Source organism: Psittacula echo (genome assembly GCF_963264785.1).
Source record: "Psittacula echo genome assembly, chromosome: 2".
NCBI lineage: Eukaryota > Metazoa > Chordata > Aves > Psittaciformes > Psittacidae > Psittacula > Psittacula echo.
This window is the reverse complement of record NC_137737.1, coordinates 105,707,887-105,729,673: the sequence shown is the minus strand read 5'-3', so window position 1 is coordinate 105,729,673 and position 21,787 is coordinate 105,707,887. Positions and strand designations below refer to the sequence as shown.

General features: G+C 44.1%; 1 protein-coding gene across 2 annotated transcripts; it reads left to right on the top strand.

Annotated features, from left to right (window-relative positions):
* The first annotated feature begins 8,546 nt into the window (after window positions 1-8,546).
* TUBB6 (tubulin beta 6 class V) lies at window positions 8,547-16,950 on the top strand. Of its 2 annotated transcripts, XM_080610450.1 has the most exons (4): window positions 8,547-8,663; window positions 9,324-9,432; window positions 10,775-10,885; window positions 15,356-16,950. In XM_080610450.1, exons 1-4 carry the CDS (start codon window positions 8,607-8,609, stop codon window positions 16,417-16,419), a joined length of 1,341 nt encoding a protein of 446 aa, XP_080466576.1. In that variant the 5' UTR covers window positions 8,547-8,606; the 3' UTR covers window positions 16,420-16,950. The 2 variants fall into 2 exon arrangements, with proteins under 2 accessions (XP_080466576.1, XP_080466577.1); XM_080610451.1 differs by lacking the exons at window positions 8,547-8,663; window positions 10,775-10,885 and having other exon boundaries at window positions 9,354-9,432.
* Window positions 16,951-21,787: the final 4,837 nt, after the last annotated feature.

The window sequence follows — 21,787 nt, the reverse complement described above, 5'->3', positions numbered from 1 at the left end:
TCCATCACCTTTTCCAGATTCCCTTTTGGCCACATTCAAACTAAAAATACCTAATGAATGAGGAAGAGGGTGGGAGATGTATAAACAAATGGAAATTTTAAAAAAGGATATTTATATCTGTCTTTATCTGTATTTCATATTAAGGTTTTTTATATAGAAATTATCAGCCTCCTTGTTTTTTGTAGCACTTATAGCATAGCTGTCTTCCATACTAACAAAGCTGCTGTCCTGAGATAAAAAGCTTTTGCTTACTTAGAGTTGCACTCTATTCCTGACATATCATACAGGCCACACATATATAAAGTCCCTATTCAGTACAGAGACAGGTCACCACCATGAATTTGTTTTACACAACAGGGATGTATCTGTCTGCAAATCTTCTATGCACAGGCAATAACTGGATCTCCATACCCTTCCTGCAAAGCAGTGGCATTCAGTTGTGCAGTCCACATGCACTGTGACCCCATATCCTCCTGCATTCTGGTACACTGTTTAACAAATGGACCATGAAATGGATTATTCACTGTGGGCGAGCAGTGGGTTGAGTCCCGGCCAGGGGCCAAACTGACCTCTTACATTCTTAGCATTCATAAGCCTTTAAATCATTAATATGGTAATACTGCTAATAGGCTGCAGTGAGGCAATGGGCGTACACCCTCAGTCTCACTGCTGCAAAGTGTCTTTTCTGTGTGTAAATGTTGTCTTCCCCTCCAAATTCCCAACCAGTAGCTCTCGGAGTGTCCTGCTCAGAGGGGGATGCTTCAGCTGCTTTTGTGCATTCAGTACCAGACCACATTCCTTCAGCGGTGGTACTCACCCGCACTGGACAGTGCTGCAGGCTGCACTGTTAAAATAAGCCAGGCTTTGTCCAGTCCTAGCTCTGCTGTGCTGTTTGTTCTGGACCTAATGGACTTTGCCAGGAATGGTGCTCTGCTCCTTACAAATGTAATCTGGGAGAATCATTTCTGAAGCAGGCTAGAAGCAGGATGCTGACTTTGTTTGGACATATGTGACAGATGAGTAGCATCTATGCTGGTGAGAGACGTGTGATAGCCAGGAGCCACTCATGACCCAAGAAAAAGGGTAAGGAAGAAAACTGTGACTCACCTGTGAAACTCCAGATCTGACCACAGCAACTTCTAATTTATTTTAGCTCCAAAACTACTCTTATAAAATAAGTTTTTCTCACCGTGAGATGAATAGATGAATCACTTCTTTTACCTGGAAAGCTACACGTTTCATTTCAAATACATGCTTTGCTTAGTAAATGTTAAATAATTGACAGTCTAGACAGGATAGCAACACTTTGTCTTAGAAGTCTATTACGTGCTCTTTTTTTCCCAGAGAATAAAACCATGGGAAGTTAGTCTGTGTAATACAATCTGCACCTATGCTTTCTCCCCTTCCTCTCCTTCTGCGCTACAGATAACCGTCCTCTTACAGCTGTAACCCTCACAGATAATGGAGAGTATACATTCCAGCTAAAATTTGTTTTCACTCTGCCCTTCAAACAGATCAGTTCCCAAAAATCTCTGGTGTGCAGAGAGGCTGAAGAGTTGAATGCAGCTAAATTCCTGCCTTAATTTTGTATTCCCATGCTCTAGGTTGTAGCTGTCAGAAAACATTAACCTGGATATTTTACTGACTGTTGAATACACAGTGCAGCCCATTCTCTGGCTCTGTTTGTTTATGTAGCTAAGTGACCTATTAGAACGGAAGTTAAAAACATAGCCACACCAAACACACATTCTGCCTGATAAAACAGGCAGGTACATGTCTTTCTCTTCTCCAGCTGCTATAGCTGTTGCATAAAAATCACTATTTCCAACTCTGCAAAAAGCCCTGGATGCATTATTCTTAGCATTGCGCCTAAGCACAGGAAGAAAGAAAGGGCTAAAAGAAAATTTTTCTTTCCAAAGGACAAAAAATGTGTTACAAATTAAAAGACAGAAAGTGCTGGTAAGTGCATAGGCAACTGAACTCAAACATTAATATTCAGGGTTGGAGTTACAGTATTTTCCCATTCATCTTGTCAAACAGTGAGAAAAATGTATGAAAATGCAGCTAAAAACTCTTTTTGATGAGATGGTGGTGCTTCATGATCTCTCAGTCAGACAGTTCACCCATAAATATATTTACCTCTGACCTGATGTGGGGACCTCTGCTTTACCATTACGAACTTCAGACCATATCTTGTGGGCTAAAAACCAAACACCAGCATTATTTCTACTTACAGCTCCAGTTGTAAAGCAGTCAGGTGAGCAGCATTAAACCAAACCCCCCTGAATACTGTGTCTGAGCATAGGTGTCAATTAGTGACAGCACAGCTTTCACAGCAACAAACTTGGAACATTGCAACAGTAGAAGGAGCAACACTATGCTTCATATGATTTGAAAACCATACGAAACACAGCGGCTTTTCTAGGCAAAATAATAAGCTGCAAAACACCTGTGATAAGTGTGTTTACTGGTATTAGCCTTGTTAAACTGTGTGCTTTTGTGTGTGTGTCTTGCTGTCTCCCTTCCCCTTTTAGAAGGCTTGACCATGCCGTCAGGTTCTTGAGCTGTTTCTAGACTCTTCTGCAGCTGCAACATCTCTGCAACCCATGTGCCTCTAACAGTTTTTGTCACAAGAGGCTGGCGGATTGAAAAGGAGGTGGTGGTGAAGACACATGGGCTCACACTTGCACAGATCATGACTTCCCATGCTTTGTTTCCTCAGGAAACCAGGCAAAAAAAACAAAACAAAACAAAATCAAAGCTGAACCATTTTAAGATTATTTATTTTTTTCCCCTTAACTTGCATGAAAAACTTTCAGACTAAAGAGGACAGAAAGGAACAACACTGACCCTACAACCTTCCTCCTAAAGGTGCCTGTGGGGTTAGTAACATTTACTAGCCTGCTACAAGCTGTCAGAGTGAATCTACCATGTGGATTATATTTATTGCTTTGGTAGTTAATGCAAGTGCCAACAAGATTTATAATACTAGATAGATCCTTGTTGATATTCTTATGTATCAAATAGAGCGTATTTATCATTCTGAAAAGGAAAACAGTAGCTATCATGTTAACTGTTCTGCTATGACATGAATTTCTCTCCAGTCCTTACAAACTCCAGTAAATAGATATAGTCCTAGCAACAACCCTGATATAAAAACAAATGTCTTTCCTGAAAAGCAGGAAGCAGCTTAACAATCATATCATATGACTAGCTAAATGCAGAAGGACTTTGCTGGGGTTTTTCCAGGGCATTAAAGCAAATTTCCATGTGACTTTGTGGGAGATGACTGTTGTTTGGGCTGCTGTAACTGGAAAATCCTTTTACTCTGTAGCACAGGCACCTTACACATTTTGTCCTGCCCGTGAAATTCATCATCTTGTAGATATCCTTTTCTATGTTAGCCTTTGCAAGAGCAAGGAGTATGTGAGAAAAGCTGAAAACAAGAACACTGGAGGCTCTGCAACCCCACATGGTCCCATCAGTTTGTATAGACCATGAATGTATACAGCTTTCTCAAGGGAGCTAGATCTTGCACAGAAGCATTATGAGTATTTCATTTGCTGCAGTCAGATCTTGCTTAAACCACATCTTCTCTATCCTAAAGGATTATGCCACTCCCTAAAATGCAAGCATGAACCTTTTTACTATTCAATCTTTCACTTCCGCACCTGGGAGCAAGAGATACTTTGAGAATATGTCATGTAAATTGACTGTTCAAGAGGCTGTCTGGAGCATGAGTTTGCAAAGTTGGGCTGATAGTTTGCAGCTATTGTGACACCTTACTGATTTTTCGCATTGAATATATTGGTCTTTTCCCCCATACACAAAAGAAGTGGAGTTAAAATTGCACAAAGGGGGGGGGGGAAGGAGTAAATTTGCAAGTGAAAGCTTAAGAAAACTTTCTTCCTATTTTGTGCATGGTGAATAAAGGCATACTCTAAATATTAAATTAGCCTCTGAAATGAATGGGAAGAAAAAAAAGACAATGAGTTACGGAGGTTAGAAGCCAATTTATGTTACAGGTATCTGAGAAAGAGACTACACAGCCAAGTACAACAAGTGAAAATTCATTGTGAAGAATTTACAGTGTGTTCCTATGTTAATCTGTTTATAGAATGAATCTTACGGACTCAGACAGATGAAGCACCTAGAGAGAAATCTTTAAATACATTTAGGTGCCTTAGATTTCCAAGAGGTGTTTACTGGGGCTTTAAAATATATCCAGGAGTAATATACAGCAGTCAAGTACATGGTAAGATTTTGAAACACCTAAGTGCCTTTAAAATCCCAGACCAAGCCTGTGGAGACTCAAAGCGACTGTGCAGGCTTTTGTAGACACAGGTTATAATGGTACCTACACCTCCCAAGTCAGCTGAGCTGCTAAGTAAACACAAGCATGGATGAAAAAGATTTGAAGGTACATTTACAGTCAATGACCAACAAACAGGTGTTGCTTCTTTTCAGATTACTAGCAATAAAACATGGAGAAGCTGCAGATTGATTCAGATGTGACTGAATATTAGAACATACTTATGTAGCTATACAATGTGTACAAGTGAGATGCAAATTTGTTGGGTAAACTGTTTTTCACCTGCATCATGCATACAGTTCTGCTGTCTTACACGTACTTCAGTGGGTTACTTTGGATGCATGGGAAACTGGCTGAAGTTCTGGCCTCTAAACAGTGTTTGACCAACTGCTGCTCCCAAACAGTAGACTAACCTTCCAAACATGACTCACAGTGGTAGTGCAACCTATACAGTTTTTCAGCAGGCACAAATGCTCTACTACAATACACTGTCATTGCTTCTTTTACCTCTACTACAATACACTCTCATTGCTTCTTTTACCTCCTCACTTTCCTTTCTCTCTCCATTTTTTCCTTCTAACATTTATTCTCAAAATATAATTTGATTCAGATGATCAAACAGGTTTGATGAACTCCTGGATTATGTGATCCAAGGCTTACCTCCATGAACACAAAGGAAAATAGGCAGATGGGGGAATCCCAATAACATACCCAGGGAGAAGGGGCCCTTGACCTGGCTCCACCCAGAGAGGGATCAGACTGTGGGACAGATGTGACACCTGTCACCACCTTTCAATAGGAGAGGCTTCATGGGTCACTGTTTAGAGAGGGGTTACTGCTTGCAGAGGTATGGGATGCTTTAGGGGATGGAGAGGAAGAGAGTCTTTGTGCAAGAAGACTTCTGGGATGTTTAGAGGAAGACTCAAAGGTGGGGAAAATTTCTCAGGAATAAAGGTGTTTTGGTATGGATACGGAGGCTAAAATGGTCTGGTTGGATGTAAAGAGGTTGCTGCTCAGCACGCCTCTCTGGCTATGCTTTGCCCCTGATCACCTCAGTCTGGCTTGTCTTACAAAACTGTATTTTAATTATTTTCCTGGGTGGGAGGAGGGGTGTCTATATTCATTGTGTATATGCGTGTATGGCGGTTTAAGTGCCAGCAATTAGAGGTGGGGGCCACAAGTCATAGGGGCCTGTGTGTCTGTGATTGAGCAACTGGAGAGATCAGAGTGCAGGCACACTGTGTGGATCTGTATGTCAGCGTGTGATCACTACTAAACACCAAGCCAGGCTAGCTGGAGAGTAGGGTCAGAAGCCTGGGACTCAAATTTGAGAGTAGCCATAAGTCTGGGTAAGATAGTGAAAAGACTCACAGAGGATCTATGAGGTGGCTCATGGAGGGACCAGGGCATTCAAGACACCAACTGAGGAGGCTGTGATGGGGTCTGGGGGTCAACTACCAGTAAGGTCACAGTCTGGACCAGCAACCTCAGAAAGTTGTTTGCCTGTTTGCATCTCTACATGATGCAACTTGAGATCCAAGGCCGGCTACTGAATAGGCTGAGTGTCCTAAGACCAGATAATGGATGAGTGAGCCATAGTGTGTGTGTGTGTGTGTGTGTGTGTGTGTGTGTGTGTGTGTGTGTGTGTGTGTCTGTAGGTCTGAATACCAACAACTGGAATGGAGCTGTGGACCTCTGGGGTTAATATTTCCACGTGTCAGCAACTGGGAAGACCTGGGATCCAGGATCAGCCACTGAATGAGATGTCTAAGACATCCTTGCCATCTACGGAGGGATCCATATTTTGTGGATGTATATGAATACATATTTTCCATTAATGGACTTCTGTCCTGATCAGCCAGAAAGGGGAAGAGGATGAGGCCATTAGTGCCATTTGTGTTTGCATGAGCGCTGTGTTTTCTGCCTGTGTCAATCAGTGTTGCCAGCCATTCGCGTAATATATGTGTGTGTGAGGGTGTTTGTATGCATATGTGTGTGAGTGTGCATGTGCCTATTGGGAGCACACACTCACCACTAGCTGAACCTAGGAACTAAATGAATTAAAAAAAAAAAAAAATGGTCGTAACAGGCAAGTTGATGCCAAGTAGAAACCATAAAACAGTAAAAAGTGTATGCCCACAGCCCAGAAAGCCAACCGTATCCTGGGCTGCATCAAGAGGAGCGTGACCAGCAGGTCGAAGGAGGTGATCCTGCCCCTCTGCTCTGCTCTCGTGAGACCTCACTTGGAGTATTGTGTGCAGTTCTGGTGTCCTCAACATAAAAAGGACATGGAACTGTTGGAACAAGTCCAGAGGAGGGCCACGAGGATGATCAGGGGACTGGAGCACCTCCCGTATGAAGATAGGCTGAGAAAGTTGGGGCTGTTCAGCCTGGAGAAGAGAAGGCTGCATGGAGACTTCATAGCAGCCTTTCAGTATCTGAAGGGGGGCTATAGGGATGCTGGGGAGGGACTCTCCATTAGGGACTGTAGTGATAGCACAAGGGGTAACAGATTAAAACTTAAACAGGGGAAGTTTAGATTGGATATAAGGAGGAAGTTCCTTACTATAAGGGTGGTGAGGCACTGGAATGGGTTGCCCAAGGAAGTTGTGAATGCTCCATCCCTGGTGGTGTTCAAGGCCAGGTTGGACAGAGCCTTGGGTGACATGGCTTAGTGTGAGGTGTTTCTGCCCATGGCAGGGGGGTTGGAACTGGATGATCTTAAGGTCCTTTCCAACCCTAACTATTCTATGATTTTATGATTCTAAAAGGAAGAATTTGCAAAGCATGGGGAAAGCCAGGCTTGGAAGGCATATTCGAGGACATATAGATACAAGCAAAGCTCAAAATGATCTCACTAATCAGGCTACTGAATAAATGACTTGTTCATGGATTTCTTCCAAAAATGCAAAGCACACAAAGAAGGACATTTATTTCAAGTCCTTCAGCAGAGAAAAAGGCACGTAGTATCCAGTCCTGGCTGGTGGCTGCTTGCAAGGCAAACAAAGTGATCCTCCAGCTGCTTCCCTGATGTCAGACATTTGACTCAGCCTAGCATGGTGTGTGGGAGCTATTTGGAGGTCACTTGCAAGAAGCTGCTAGCCCTGCTGAAAAACATCTATAACATCGGTCATGTTACAGCAATGTGAGGACAGGCAGGAGGTAGCCTCCCAGCCTAAGTACAGATTTGGGGTTATTTCTCAATTCCTTACCTTAACTGTGTTCAAGATGTAGACAGCACCCAAGATTACTCTGCAGGAGGGTCCCAGATGGATCACTTTTGATCAAGTAGATAATGAGGTTCTGTAACTCTGGCCTCAGGGCTGCTCTTGCAGAACAGCAGAGATGCGGTCAGGCAGTAAAGATGTGCATGGACAGATGAATGCCTCCCACCAGGGCTATGTATCAGAACAGGCTATTTAGGCAATGGCATCCCTCAGAAGAGTCACACTGGCACTAAAACAGGCAGCTTTCCTCTACCTGGGAAACCGTGCGACAGCTGCCTAAGAGGATCAGGAGAGTCAGCAGCTGTGGGAGCTTGTTGACTTGCTGGAGGGGAAGGAAAATCTTCCTTTTCATTACAAATCAACCTATTCAGACTACATGCATTCCAGGGCATGCTGTGAACTGCAGTGACAGGAGTTACCAGGAACACTGCTTCACCAAGACAAGCTGGAAACACAACTGCCTTCCCAGTTGCCATTTTCAGGCAGCAGCTTGTTATCTTGCTGGCAAAACCACATCAGAAAACAGCCATGCAAAGAAAATGGCCGTTGGCGAGGCACTAAGAAGGCTCACCCATTTCTTGGGGTGCTGCCACTCCAGCCAAGGCTGTGACCTGCCCCGCCGACAGCGGGGCAGCAGGCCAAGGAATAACGGGAGAAGACGACCGTGTCCACCTTCAGCAAGAGCAGAGTGCCTCGGTGGGCCGAGATGGCACACCCGCGTTCGCCAGGCGGGGTTTTGGTGACAGAGAAGCAGAGCAAGGGCAGGACGTGCGGCTCCTCGGGACCCTCAGGGCCACTGAGAGGCCCCATGTCCCCAGGCGGGCTACGCGGTCCCCTCAGCCCTGCGGCGGGGCCGAGCCGCTGACGGACGGGGCGAGGGCGGTCCCCGGCGGGGGCGGCAGTTGGCGGAGCGCGCGCGGGACGCCGGCCGTTGGGCGAGCCGCTGCGGGGGGGTGTGGGGAAGGAGGAGGGGAGAGGGAAGGGTGGGCGCCCTCCCGCCGCCTCAGAGCCCATAAAGCTGCGCCCGGCTGGCCGGCAGCGTGCAGAGGTGGCTGGAGAGCATCGCCATGAGGGAGATCGTGCACATCCAGGCGGGCCAGTGCGGAAACCAGATCGGGACCAAGGTGAGCCTGAGGGGACGCGGGGCTGCAGCTGCCCAGCAGACGTTTAGCGGAGTCAAAGCGCTCTGCGGGTCGCGCCCGGCCGCTTCTCTGTGCTGTGCCGCTATATCCGTGGGATGGGATGGGATGGGATGGGATGGGGTGGGGTGGGGTGGAATGGAATGGGCTGAGCAGCGCCAGCCGCCCCTCGCTGCCGGCTGCTGCCATCCCGTGCCCCCGGTGAGGCGCTGCCGGGAGGCGCCGAGCGCGCTCGGGACGAGGGGCACCGCGCATCGCGCCTCTCCCCGTGACCATAAAAGGCTTTGGGAAGTGCCGAAACTAGACGGGTCCTTCTTATTTATTTATTTATTTCGGGTTTATGTGGGAGCTGGCCGGGCTGTGGCTCGAAAGCGGGAAAAAGCGGCCCCCGAGCACTAAAGCGCCGCAGCCCGTTGGAGCGAGGAGTTAGGCGGCCGCCGTTTGTCCGTTGCGTTTAAAAATCCTGGTGCCTGCCGCCCTGTCCGGTCCGGGGTGGGGAGGGGCAGCGGGCACGTTAGGAATCCGGCAGCTGCGGCCAGGCCGCGCTGCGCTGCTCCACGGGGCCGCCGTCCGCCGCCCGGGCGATGGGCAGGGCCCCCAGAGCTCCGCAGGGAAGTTTCCAACACACTTCTTCTCCTCCCTTAGTTTTGGGAAGTGATAAGCGATGAGCATGGTATTGACCCAGCCGGAGGCTATGTCGGTGACTCAGCGCTGCAGCTGGAAAGGATCAATGTCTACTACAATGAATCATCTTGTAAGTGTGGGATGGGGAAGGGGTGCAGGATGGGGTTCTCCGTGGGAAGGGGCACAGAAATCATAGAATCGAGGAATGGTTTGGGTTGGAAGGGACCTGAAAGACGGTCTAGTTCCACTCCCCTCTTTTGCCAAGGGCACGTCGCCTTCCACTAAACCAGCTTACTCAATGCCTCATCCAACCTGGCCTCGAACGCTTACAGGGATGGGGGCAGCCACAACTTCTCTGGGCAACCTGTTCCAGTGCCTTACCACCCCCACAGTGAAGAACTACTTGCTAATATGTAATCTAAGTCTACCCTCTTTTGATTTAAAGCCATTCCCCCTTGTCTTATCCCTACATGCCCTTGTAAAAAGTCCCTCCCAGCTCACCTTGTTATATACAGAAAAAATTGCTTTCTTATATAAGATACTTTCTTATAAATTGAAAACTGAGTATTATGTCACAAGGCAGAGAAATGTCACAAGGGGCTGTGCTTAAGGTCTGGAGGTGGAGGTTTGTTTGTTGTTTCACACTATGCTAGGTGTTTGCTCCTTTAACATATGATTACTCCATCAGATGTGTCTTGTCAATTACCCCAAATTAAACTGTTTGTTGAATGAGCCTATATCTGTAGCACTGTCTCTGGTTTCATGACTGAGAGGGTTGGGCCACAGCTAATTGAGAACTCCACAGTGATTTATTAATAAGATGCCAAGGCTCCCAAGTCCTCTGAGTCAGTCAGGTGTTGAAGGATGTTAACTGTAAAATGTGCATCTTGTCCTTTAGTCTATTAGTGTGAATGTTTCATCTCTTGTCCAGCTTGGGTTAATTCATATTATTTGTCCAAGTTTCCTTGAACACTTTCAACTGGATACAGCTCCTTTATTTGTGCTGTGGTAGATGTGCAAGCTACTACTGTTTGTCACCTACACCAAGCAGCTTTCGGTGGAGGTGAATTCGTCAAGCATAAAAGCTTGTGAGATGCATTAGGATTGTTTGAACATAAACCCTTCACTCCCCCTATTATTCACAGAGAATATTATCTACTTTCTTATAAAGGGCATGTCAAATATTTTTCTAATCAGAAACTTCCCTCCCTCATATCTGTTGCTAAAAAAGGCTCACAAAACATAGTATGCCATCTGTAGGACCCCAAAGATGTCAGGTCTGTTTTTCAAGCAGAATTAATTTGTCACTATGGTGCTGGGATTTCTCACCACCAGGATTTCCTGTATAGGGAATATTTATATATGTACATCTATGCTAGACTAATAATATGAGACAGTATGATTGTGTTTTTAGAGCTATAACCATGTTGCTTATTTCAGAACATTAAGGGCATGCTTACTTTTTATTGTAGCCCAGAAATTTGTACCAAGAGCAGTTTTGGTGGACTTGGAGCCAGGAACCATGGATAGTGTACGATCTGGTCCTTTTGGTCAGCTCTTTCGGCCTGATAATTTCATCTTTGGTATGTGGACATCACTTTTTTAAAAATCCAGGACTATGTGGTTCACCCAGGACTGAATGGTCAAAAAGCATTTTATCTCCCTATTCCAAAGGGATAGTACTGAGAAATCCTAATATCTTAACAATGCAATTGCAATTATCTGTAGGCCATTTAAAATATCCCAGTAACTGAAAAAGCATACTGGTACTCATGCCTTCAGTTAGCAAGCTACTGAAAGTATCCAATAGTATCCAGTTTTCATTTGCTTTCCATATATATGAACTCTGGAGAAATACTGAGACCACTTCTTTACAACAAATTGCATGGAAATTATGCAGAAAATGGAAAGAGGAGGGAGGGAACCCTCAACCACAAACCAACAAGACTACCCTTCATTTGAATTCACATTAAATGCTTGAGTACTGAATTATTTATAGGCTGTGTAATTCAATTTTTTTAGCAGATCCCTGCAGTATAGTAAACAGTGGAAGAAGAGCAGTTACTGGGTTATTTTCCAGCATAATGAGGAACAGTCTGAGAGTATATGGGGAACTTCTGGTTTTGCAGTGTTTTTTGTAGAGAGTTCTTCTGGCCTTTACTATTTTACTTTGGACTTGTGTAGTATTTTCCATCTAAGCTTAAAAATACACATTACAACGTTTAAGATTCATTTATTTTTCATTTTAATTAAAATTTTCATTTTACCCCTATGAAGTATAGAAGCATTATTGCTCCCTTCGCACTAAAGGAGAAGGTGTGTGAAAATTAAGTGATACCCTTGCTGAAACAGGAAGTCTGAATGAAACCTATCATGAGAACTTTTTTATGTTCTTTTGGTTTCTAAGTTTGCACCAGCCACAAAACAGATTTCCTCCTACAAAGGCTAGCTTAGGTTGCAACTTAGTTTGGTATATTGTGTATACATAAGGAAGGAAAAATGACAAGGTCAGATACAGGAAAGATAAGCATTATTTGGGTGGTATAAACCAAACTTAAGTCTGAGTTGTTGCTGTTGAGGTAGAGAGTATAGAAATTGTACAGAGTATCTTGACTTAAAACTTCTAATGCTATCCCTATTGTTCTCCTGTATATTCCATGTCAGCAAAGTTAAATGTCTCTTTCAAAGGAGCTTTCCGTTACTAGAAGTAGAAGTAAGTTTGGGGAGAAAAGCCATAATCATAGGCACCTTTATGAAGTATGCTTCTATATTCAGGTTTTTCCTTTCATTCCGTTTCTCGTGCATGGGACCACAGAATCCTGCTGAAAGTGATTTCATCTGACCTATGGAAGTACTTGAACTTGATTGAGCTTTGCAGTTTGGCATGCCACCAGTGAAACCAGAGCAAAATCAGTTCAGAATGTCTTACCATAGTCCAGTTCACTGTACTCCTCTTCCTGCCAAGATAACAATGAACCAACAACATGTGATCAACTTGTATCTGACAGAGGCCCCTGCCAGCATCAGGCACTGTCCTCCCAACCTGCTGAATAATGTAGAATGGCTGAGTGCTGAAGTAATGATCTTCTCTGTCAAAAGCCAACAAAGCATTTTGTTTTCTCTCTTAAAAATCTGGCATGGGCCCACAGAGGCATTTTTGGCAGAAGCTGGCAGTCCCATACTTGCTGTACCACAGGCTGGTAGGGCTCATTCTGATGGAGATGTTTTCCACCTCTGCTTGTACGTACCTGCATGTGCCCATGTCTCCATAGCAAGTAGCCATGGACCATCAACTGGGATGTAATTCAGATATATTGAGTACACAATCGCACACTCCAGATACAGGAGTTTTAGCTCAGACCAGCAGGAGATTGAGATGGGCACAAAATAATCCTTATGCTTTAATGCTTGTGTTGACAAGGTAATGACCTAAAAGATGAATAAGCACAGATGGAATGATCTTGCTGTATGAGAGCAGCAGGTCTTCTGGCTGCCTAACATCATAAAACTGCCCACCAGGAACTGCTGTGCACTCTGGTGCATCTGCTGTTGTTAACCAGTTTTCATTTGTACATTACTGCATTTGTTGTTTTCTGGTGTGCACCCTTGCCAGCTTTACTATATAGATACAACCCCAATTTAAGTTATATGAACTGGCAGGGGCAACCACAAAATGTCTGTTAGCCAATCAAAGGAGCCATTCTTTCCTCTCTAAATCATCCCATGGGTTCTGTACCAAGGCTGTTCACACTAGGCTTCAAAGAGTTAGTGTGCAAATTACTGATTTCTCTTCCCATGTTTGTCTTTTTAAAGTGGTGAAGAGAGGAAAGAAGTTAAAGAAGATTGCAGAAAATAGTCGCTATTTTAGGAATTAAAAAATAAATTGTTAGGCAAATGGCTTCCGTTCATGTGCAGCTCAACCTGCATATGTGTGATAACCCTACAATGTGTTGGAGAAACAAATGGTAGAAGGATCTGGAGGCACCAAGAATGCAGATAAGGTGTGGGATTGCTTTGTGTAAGTGTCCTTTAGATCTCAGTAAATGCACAGTAAGAAAAGGCAGAGGCAGGATGCTAGAGATGGGCTGCATAGAACACAGAGCTTCTAGGACTGGCAAAGATCGGCCAAGTCCTGATTTTGTGGACACAGGCTCACTTTCCACCTAGAGGTTTAATCTTCATAGAATTTGATCATATTATGTGTTTGTCTAAGATTTTTAGAGGTCTGCTGGGTACTTGGTAAGTGAAGGGCATCTAGTAGGGTTTCACAGGGTCACGATCAAGATTTCTGGGTGTGTGGCAGCCTTGTCAGAGGCATGGCACCTCCAGACTGTACTGTATTGCCATGGGTAAGAAGTCTGGAGCCTCCACGCCTCATTGTAGATGTCCTGGGAGGTGATGGTCTTACAGTGCTGTAGAGCCAATGGATCTTGAAGTAATGTCAGTAGTATCAGTTTACTGGGCATATGTTTTTTGTACCTATTCTCCATTCTGTCTGCCCACTGAAGAAGAATGGCATGGTGTTTACGGAAGAGGCAATCTGTAAAATAAAGTCTTAAACTCATGATTTAGCTCTGTTAAGATCCTTCTTCATCTTGGAGTGATGTCTGCCTGTTAGTGTGCATCCTGATGAGCTGCCCTGTCTGTTGTAGAGAAACTGCTTAAGCAGACTGCGGATGCTTGTGAACATTTAATTATGGAAGGATATTACTTTGTGTTTTGCCCAGCTGGACAGGAAGTGCTGAGCTCCCTGGGTTTGGAGAGAGAAAAATATAGCAACATGAGAACAATGTATTAGCTAAGCCAATACATCATGAGGAAAGCAAGCATTTATGCAGTGAAAATAAAATGCATCATATTTAAACAATATTCCAGCAAGCAGTTTCCCCGATTCATATGTCTGGCACCAATACATTGCCAAACTGGGAAATTCAGTTCCCAAAAGTGGTAACTGAAATGGGATGTAGTGAGGAGGAAGAAAAGGGAAGGTCTTGGAGAGCAATGCAGAAGTTCGTATCTCTAACCTAATTATGAAAGTATTGGTTGGGGTTAGAACTGGATGATCTTTAAGGTCCCTTCCAGCCCAAACCATTCTGTGACTTTTGAGTAGCACTCATGGGAGTACCACTAGGTGAGTTCAGTGGCATAGTGTAGGTACGTAGTAGCCACCATGAGGAATGGGAGTATTAAAAACTGGTCCCCTGTGTAATCCTCCTTGTCACTGTTATTTTGTTATTACTTAACAAAACAGTGACATAGCAAAGGATCCAGACTGTGCATCTTAATAAACTGAGTGGCACATAAAAGGAGAATGGAAGCCTTGGGGAGAATATAAGGGGCTCAAGAAATACCAGTAATCCAATTTTGCAAGTTGCTTTGCAGATCCTGAAGAACAGTGAGTTTGTAGGAAACCAGTAAAAGCTAAAAGGCACATAATAACTTTCAAGTTTTTGAAGTTACCTTCTTGAAGCTTCTGTCAATTGGTATTTTCATCCAGGCTAGGTAACCATGACTTAAAAAAGGTATAGTTCTTGATATGACAATTTAAATAGGACTTCTGAAGCCCAGCCTTATCTTTGAATGATAACAGTGCCTGTGTTTCAGGAGAGCAGTCCAAGAACCTTTCATTTAGAAATGTGTATCTGTGATTTAGCTTTGTATGTGTTATGGTCATTATAAACAGAAAGTATTAAAAGATTAAACAGTTCTCTTGTGTTTATGGAATAAGGAGGGTTGGGAGTGTGAAAGCTTTCAAAACAAGGAGCCAAGGCCATTTCTGTATTTATAGAATGTTAAATACCAAAAAAATTAAAAAAACCCAAACACCCAAAGGCATAAATGAAAGCTACTAGGGATTTGAGGCAAAAGGATACTATATGAAAGGTTTATGTTGATACTTACAAATATATTTGTAGGCAAAACTGAAAAGCACAGTTATCTACCTGACTGATTTATAGCAGCTTTTGTTACAGATGTGAATCCATTTAGTATGCAAGTACCAAACCTTGCCAATAATATTGTATATTTTCTTTCCCTATTATATGCTATTTTAGGACAAACTGGTGCAGGAAACAACTGGGCTAAAGGACACTATACAGAAGGGGCAGAGTTGGTTGATTCTGTACTTGATGTAGTCAGAAAGGAGTGTGAACACTGCGATTGTTTGCAAGGATTTCAGCTCACTCATTCCCTGGGAGGAGGGACAGGGTCTGGCATGGGAACCCTACTCATCAGCAAGATACGAGAGGAATATCCGGACAGGATAATGAATACCTTTAGTGTCATGCCCTCTCCGAAGGTTTCTGATACGGTGGTGGAGCCTTACAATGCTACACTCTCTGTCCACCAACTGGTTGAAAATACAGATGAAACCTACTGCATTGACAACGAAGCTTTGTATGACATTTGCTTCCGCACCCTGAAGCTTACCACTCCAACATACGGGGATTTAAACCACTTGGTTTCTGCTACCATGAGTGGGGTAACTACATCCCTGCGTTTTCCAGGCCAACTAAATGCTGACCTTCGGAAGCTGGCAGTAAATATGGTCCCTTTCCCACGCCTTCACTTTTTCATGCCAGGCTTCGCTCCTTTGACAGCCCGAGGCAGCCAGCAATACCGAGCACTCACTGTTCCAGAGCTCACCCAGCAGATGTTTGATGCCAAAAATATGATGGCAGCCTGTGATCCAAGACATGGGCGGTACTTGACAGTGGCTACTGTCTTCCGTGGTCCCATGTCCATGAAGGAGGTTGATGAGCAGATGTTAGCCATTCAGAACAAGAACAGCAGTTACTTTGTGGAGTGGATCCCAAACAATGTCAAGGTGGCAGTGTGTGATATACCTCCTCGTGGCCTCAAAATGGCTTCCACCTTCATTGGCAATAGTACTGCTATTCAGGAGCTCTTCAAAAGGATCTCAGAGCAGTTTTCAGCCATGTTCAGGAGAAAGGCCTTCCTTCACTGGTTTACTGGAGAAGGAATGGATGAAATGGAATTTACAGAAGCAGAAAGCAACATGAATGATCTGGTTTCAGAGTATCAGCAATACCAAGAAGCAACAGCAAATGATGGAGAGGAAGCATTTGAAGATGATGAAGAAGAGCTCAATGAATAAAGAAATCAGGTGCAGTGCACTCTTTTCCAGGCCAAATTCTCAAATCTGGATTTCTAATAATTACATTTATAAATCTGTAGGCTTAAAAAAAAAAAAAAAAAAGAAAAGAGCATGAGTTTCAGACGTTAGGGGTGCTCTTCAGAGTCCATTTTGATCACTGAGAACTGAGGACAGCCAGCATTTCCGGAAATTAGGTCATTTCTATTCACAAGACAAATGTAAGGCATTCAGTTAAGACTTTGTCTAGAGTCTGAACACAGAGATTGCCTGTTTGGGATCATTTTTTTCCAAACAAAGTTTGTCACCCTGAAGTTGTACAAGAGAAGATGTAAAATAGACATGAAAATCAATAAAATGAAGCTGCACTATTTTCATCCAATTATGAATAAGAAATCTTGTGGGTTTGAAGTATTCATTCTGTACTGAATGTAAAATACAGAACTGCCAGGAACCAAATGTATTCATAATAAAGGGAAGAAAAAGCCTTTAGCTGTTCTGTACAGTATCGGTTAACAGTGATATTTTATTCCAGTCCTCTAAAAACAAAATAAAATCTTCTCAAGCAAATGTGTTTTGGGCAGTCAATGCTGTATCAATATCCAGTGAGCTGCAGGCTAGAGGCTGGGTTTGTGCTGTGAGACTTCAGCACTTGCTGCTGAATAATCACAGATTATACATATGAAATCTATCCATTTGTGATGTCTTCTTTAAGGACCCTTGGGGTTTGAAGCAGCTCTCCAATGCCTTGTTGGTCCCCTGTCTTTCTGGCTTTTATCAGTTACTGGTGCTATTCTTACCTTCTTTCCACCCAGCTGAAATTCAGATACTCTGCTGAATGTGGATCTCACTACTTAGGGTTGTAAGTTCACCTTGCCTATAGATGTTATGGATGTCTTGTTACTCAGATAGATTAAAATCACTGGACACATTAAGGTTAAAGTACAAATAAAATTGTCCTCAAGATTCACAGCTGACAAAATGAAAGATGAACAACAGTTTACCTGCTCACACTAAAGCTGAAACTGAAAGGCTGCTTTCACAGCTGACTCGCCACCTTGATGAAGTAACTGTTGGACATTCACTCTTAATGCATCTTTATGTTTCTGCTTATATCAATTAAACAGCCTTTTGCCATTACAGAGCCTCTGTACAGAAAACACTGTCTACATGGAGTCTCTTGTTTAGGTCAGTTTCTAGGCAACAAAACAAGCAAACAGAGGAGAAACCCTCTGGAAATCCAAACTTTAAGTGTTTCAGGAACTCTTCACCCTTTCATGTCGACTTCAGAAGCACTTTCTAAGCAAAAGTGTTGATCAATACTTAAAAAGGCACTTTAAAAACATAGCATGATTGTCAAAGATGCATTGCTCCTAATAATACGTTGTTATAATACTAATAATAATAATACGGTGTTCTGGTAGTTTGGGATTCAGGGAATGGCACAGTATTTTATAAAGTACGCGAACCAGGCAAGTGTTAATCACAAAAGCTCAAGCTGTCTACTTAATTTCATTCTACACAGAAATGGAGCAAAACTAGTTTTAATCAAGTGCAATGCTTTTTTTTCATATAAAGTTACTTCATGGGTTGAAACACAGTCATTGGAAAGTAGTAACCAAACTGGCTTTGGCACAGGTGCAGAGACAGAGATAGGCAGGGCCTGGCTGATGGGCTTCTGGTGGTGGGGTCAGTGACTGCACAGGGGCCACAGTCTTGGCAGTGGCTGGTGATGCCTGAAGAATTTACATCTAGTGACAGCATTGCATAAATATTGTGAGATGTTGTGGCTATGTAGCATGGTGTGAGATTAAGTTAAAAAAACAACATGCATTAAAGAGAAACTAACATATAGTGCAATACAAAGTAAAATCAATGGGGAGTAAAGCCATTAAACTTGGAAGTTTAATTGGAGCTTTGTAAATGGCAAGCTACTAGCTTCCAGGAGGAGAAGGAGGAGGGTGTTGCAGGCTGAGAGCCTGCCAGCATACAGCTGCAGCACAGGCTTTTCAATTAAAGTGCTAGCACCATTTCTTCTGAATGAAGTAGCACCAACCATCTCGCAGCTTGTGGAACTGCATTTTGTTGTAATACGTAACTCACAGCTAGGTCCCAGCCATAAATTCTGATATTGCTTTGGAAAAGAAAGAAGTTAATGCCTAAAAAAAAGCCAGAAATATTGGAGTTCCTAAATAATTGACTGACTTGGTGAACCAGGCTGTTCTCTGTTGTTCTTCATACACTGACTCAAACTCCAGCATATAGACCGAGCCCATGGAATTCAGACCCAACAACGTCCTCTGATCCTGCTTTGACTCTTAGCCCTGCTTCCACATGTGTTTACTTGCAACTGTTTGATGTGAATTTCTAGAATGTGTGGAGGTGGGGGAAGCAAACTAACGCCCTCTTTAGAAATGAAAGGAGACAGATCTTCCATCTTATCTTAGGGGTAATAAACCCAACCCACTAAAATGAATTCAGGAACCTGTAGTAGGAACATGGCCAGAAGACCAGCCTGCACATAAGCTGTAAGATAGTCACGGGAAGCACGAATACTTCCTGTTCTGCTTCTGTCAACCAACTCTAATCGCTTTCCTTTCCTGACATAAAACTGAAAATTGTTTAGTAACAGGTTTGGTGGACAATTCTTTCCACTGCACTTCCTTTCAAAAAACTTCCTGCTTTTTCTTATGAAACTTCTCTTTTATTTTATAGAATCATAGAATAGTTAGGGTTGGAAAGGACTTTAAGATCATCTAGTTCCAACCCCTCTGCCATGGGCAGGGACACCCCACACTAAACCATGTCACTCAAGGCTCTGTCCAACCTGGCCTTGAACACTGCCTGGGACGGAGCATTCATAACTTCCTTGGGCAACCCATTCCAGTGCCTCACCACCCTCTCAGTGAAGAATTTCTTCCTTAGATCCAATCTAAGCTTCCTCTGTTTAAGTTTTAACCCGTTACCCCTTGTCCTATCACTACAGTCCCTGATGAAGAGTCCCTCCCCAGCATCCTTGTAGGCCCCCTTCAGATACTGAAAGGCTGCTATGAGGTCTCCACGCAGCCTTCTCTTCTCCAATTTTTTTTTTTTTTTAAATTTTTTGCATTCAAAACATTTATTTTGGGAAATACATATTAAACACTATTATTTATACAAAAATGGACTAAATTTGTCATAACGCTTATAACCCCCCAAAGGCCATTTTAATAGATCTGGATGAAGGGGGTTTTATTGTAGTATTTTAATTTTCTTTCTTGACTTCCCCCCAAAATACTTGGGTTACAAAGGAGAAAGTGGTGTGTCTTTGCTTGGCCCAGGTTGAGGCATCAACCAGAGGGAAAACTGAAGCTGAAGATGACATTTTCAGAAGTGCCTCACACGAGAGACTTCTCCCCTTTTTTAACACTTGAAATACATACACTTTTTCTTCAGTTAATACACTTCTTGGTTCGTTTTTTGCTAAAATATAGCAAGTCAGCAAGTGGAGTTGTTCCTTCCCAACAGCTCTGTTTTGCTGTTGTGGGGCGAACATGAATTAAGAGAGAGTAGATTCTCCTTGCAATCCACCCCTGCTTTGGCTGCTGGGAGGGAACATGCATGGGGAGCCCCTGCAAACCCTCCACTGAGCAACATCATCTGGGCATCCCCACCAAGATGAAAGCAACCTCCTCCCTCCTTCTGGTCACCTGAAGGTGGATCTGACCCCCATGGAGACTATCAGGTGGGTTCCACAGCACTTTCCAGTGCTAAAGGATGGGACAGCTGCCAATTTAATATCTGCCCCCCCAAAAGAGTGGTTTGCGGGAAGTTTTATCCCTTAGAGGAGATATGGAGACTGATGGAGCAGAGAACAGAAAGGGTGATCTGGGGTGGAGACACCTGTGCTGTGGTGTTATTTAACCAACCACCCTGCAGGGTCTTATTTACTGGAGACTCGTTGAAAGAGGTGGTGTGGGGGGCAGAGGAGGGACCATGGGGTGCAGCACCCACAAACACTGCCCCAGCCCACCCCACTGCTGCAGGTCTCGGTCCGCACATGCACAAGGGCTAGCAGAAGAGAGGAGTGTGTGACATGTACACACATCACACAGGGGATCCCCCATAACAAGAACTGAATTAAAACATACCCAATACTCTGACATAAGGAAAACCCAAAGAATCACAAGGGTCAGACAGGACAACCCTGCACCTCCCACTGCCACGCTGCAGAGACCTTCCGCTCTCAGCCCCCTTAGGACAAGCATACTCTGAGCCTGTGGTGGGAAAACCCACCCAACCGAATGACAAATAAATACACAAGTGTTGCCAGGACATCAGCCACATCTGCGGGCCAAGGGAGAGGGAAGAGGAGTCTCTACTGAGTGCCACAGGCCTTCTGCAGGCTGCAAGGACAGACAAGGCAAACCCTCCCTCCCCTCTCCCCCTCTATTGCAAGGTAACAGTCTGAAAAGGCACTTCTCCCAAAGCAGGTCGCTCTGCGGGGCTGGGGGTCGGTGACAGGCAAGGTGACACCTAAGCACTCCCAGTTTATTGCATATAGGCAGGGTAGAGGGGTTGGGTTGGGCGCTGGCGGGTCCCAAAGCTACCTGCCAAGTCCCACCCAGCTTTTCACATTGCTCACGTATGTGTTTTATATTTCCCTCCTAGTTTTTCAGCCTAGTCTCTCACACTTTGCTGTCTGTGCCTAGCCCACCTTCAGTCCTCTCCTTTTTACTGCTTTGCATCTAGCCACAGAGACATAACTAGAAGCAGGCTGCTGGGACAAGCCAGACCTAAGGAGGCCTAGAGGTGCAGCTCTGGTATCACCCAGACACAAGAACCTCTACTAGCATCAGGATGGGGGGAGAAAAAGGGCAACCTACACCACAGAAACCACATGAAAACAGGGAGCAGGCAAGGCATGCTGTGGGAAGAAGGTATCGAGACAGAAACTGGAATCTAACCTGGTGGGCCAGCTCCTTTGCAAAGCCACTCTGGTCAAAGCCAGCAGTTTACAGACGTGGCAGTTCCCACACGTGCCACCTTAACCAAGCCACCTTAGGTGCTCTATTTTTCTGCGTGTCTGTTCCAACTCTCACATTTTTGTCTAGGAAAAGGTGGTCAGCTCCTGGGAATGAGGCTGGGAAAGGAGGTCTAGACCTCCTCCTTCTTCCAGCATTAGGAGGAGCAGTGAATGTGGTGGCTCCCTCAGAGCTGTGCAAGCCCCTGCTAGCTGAAGCAGCACTGCTCAGTGTTTGCAATAAAAATTAATCTGGGCTTATTCGCAGCCACAGTACAGACTAAACTTGATTTTCTTGATTTCTGCTAAACCACCTGAAAAGTAGTGAGTAGGTGGAGGCTACCGGTCCTCTTGAAAACAGCAGGTTGC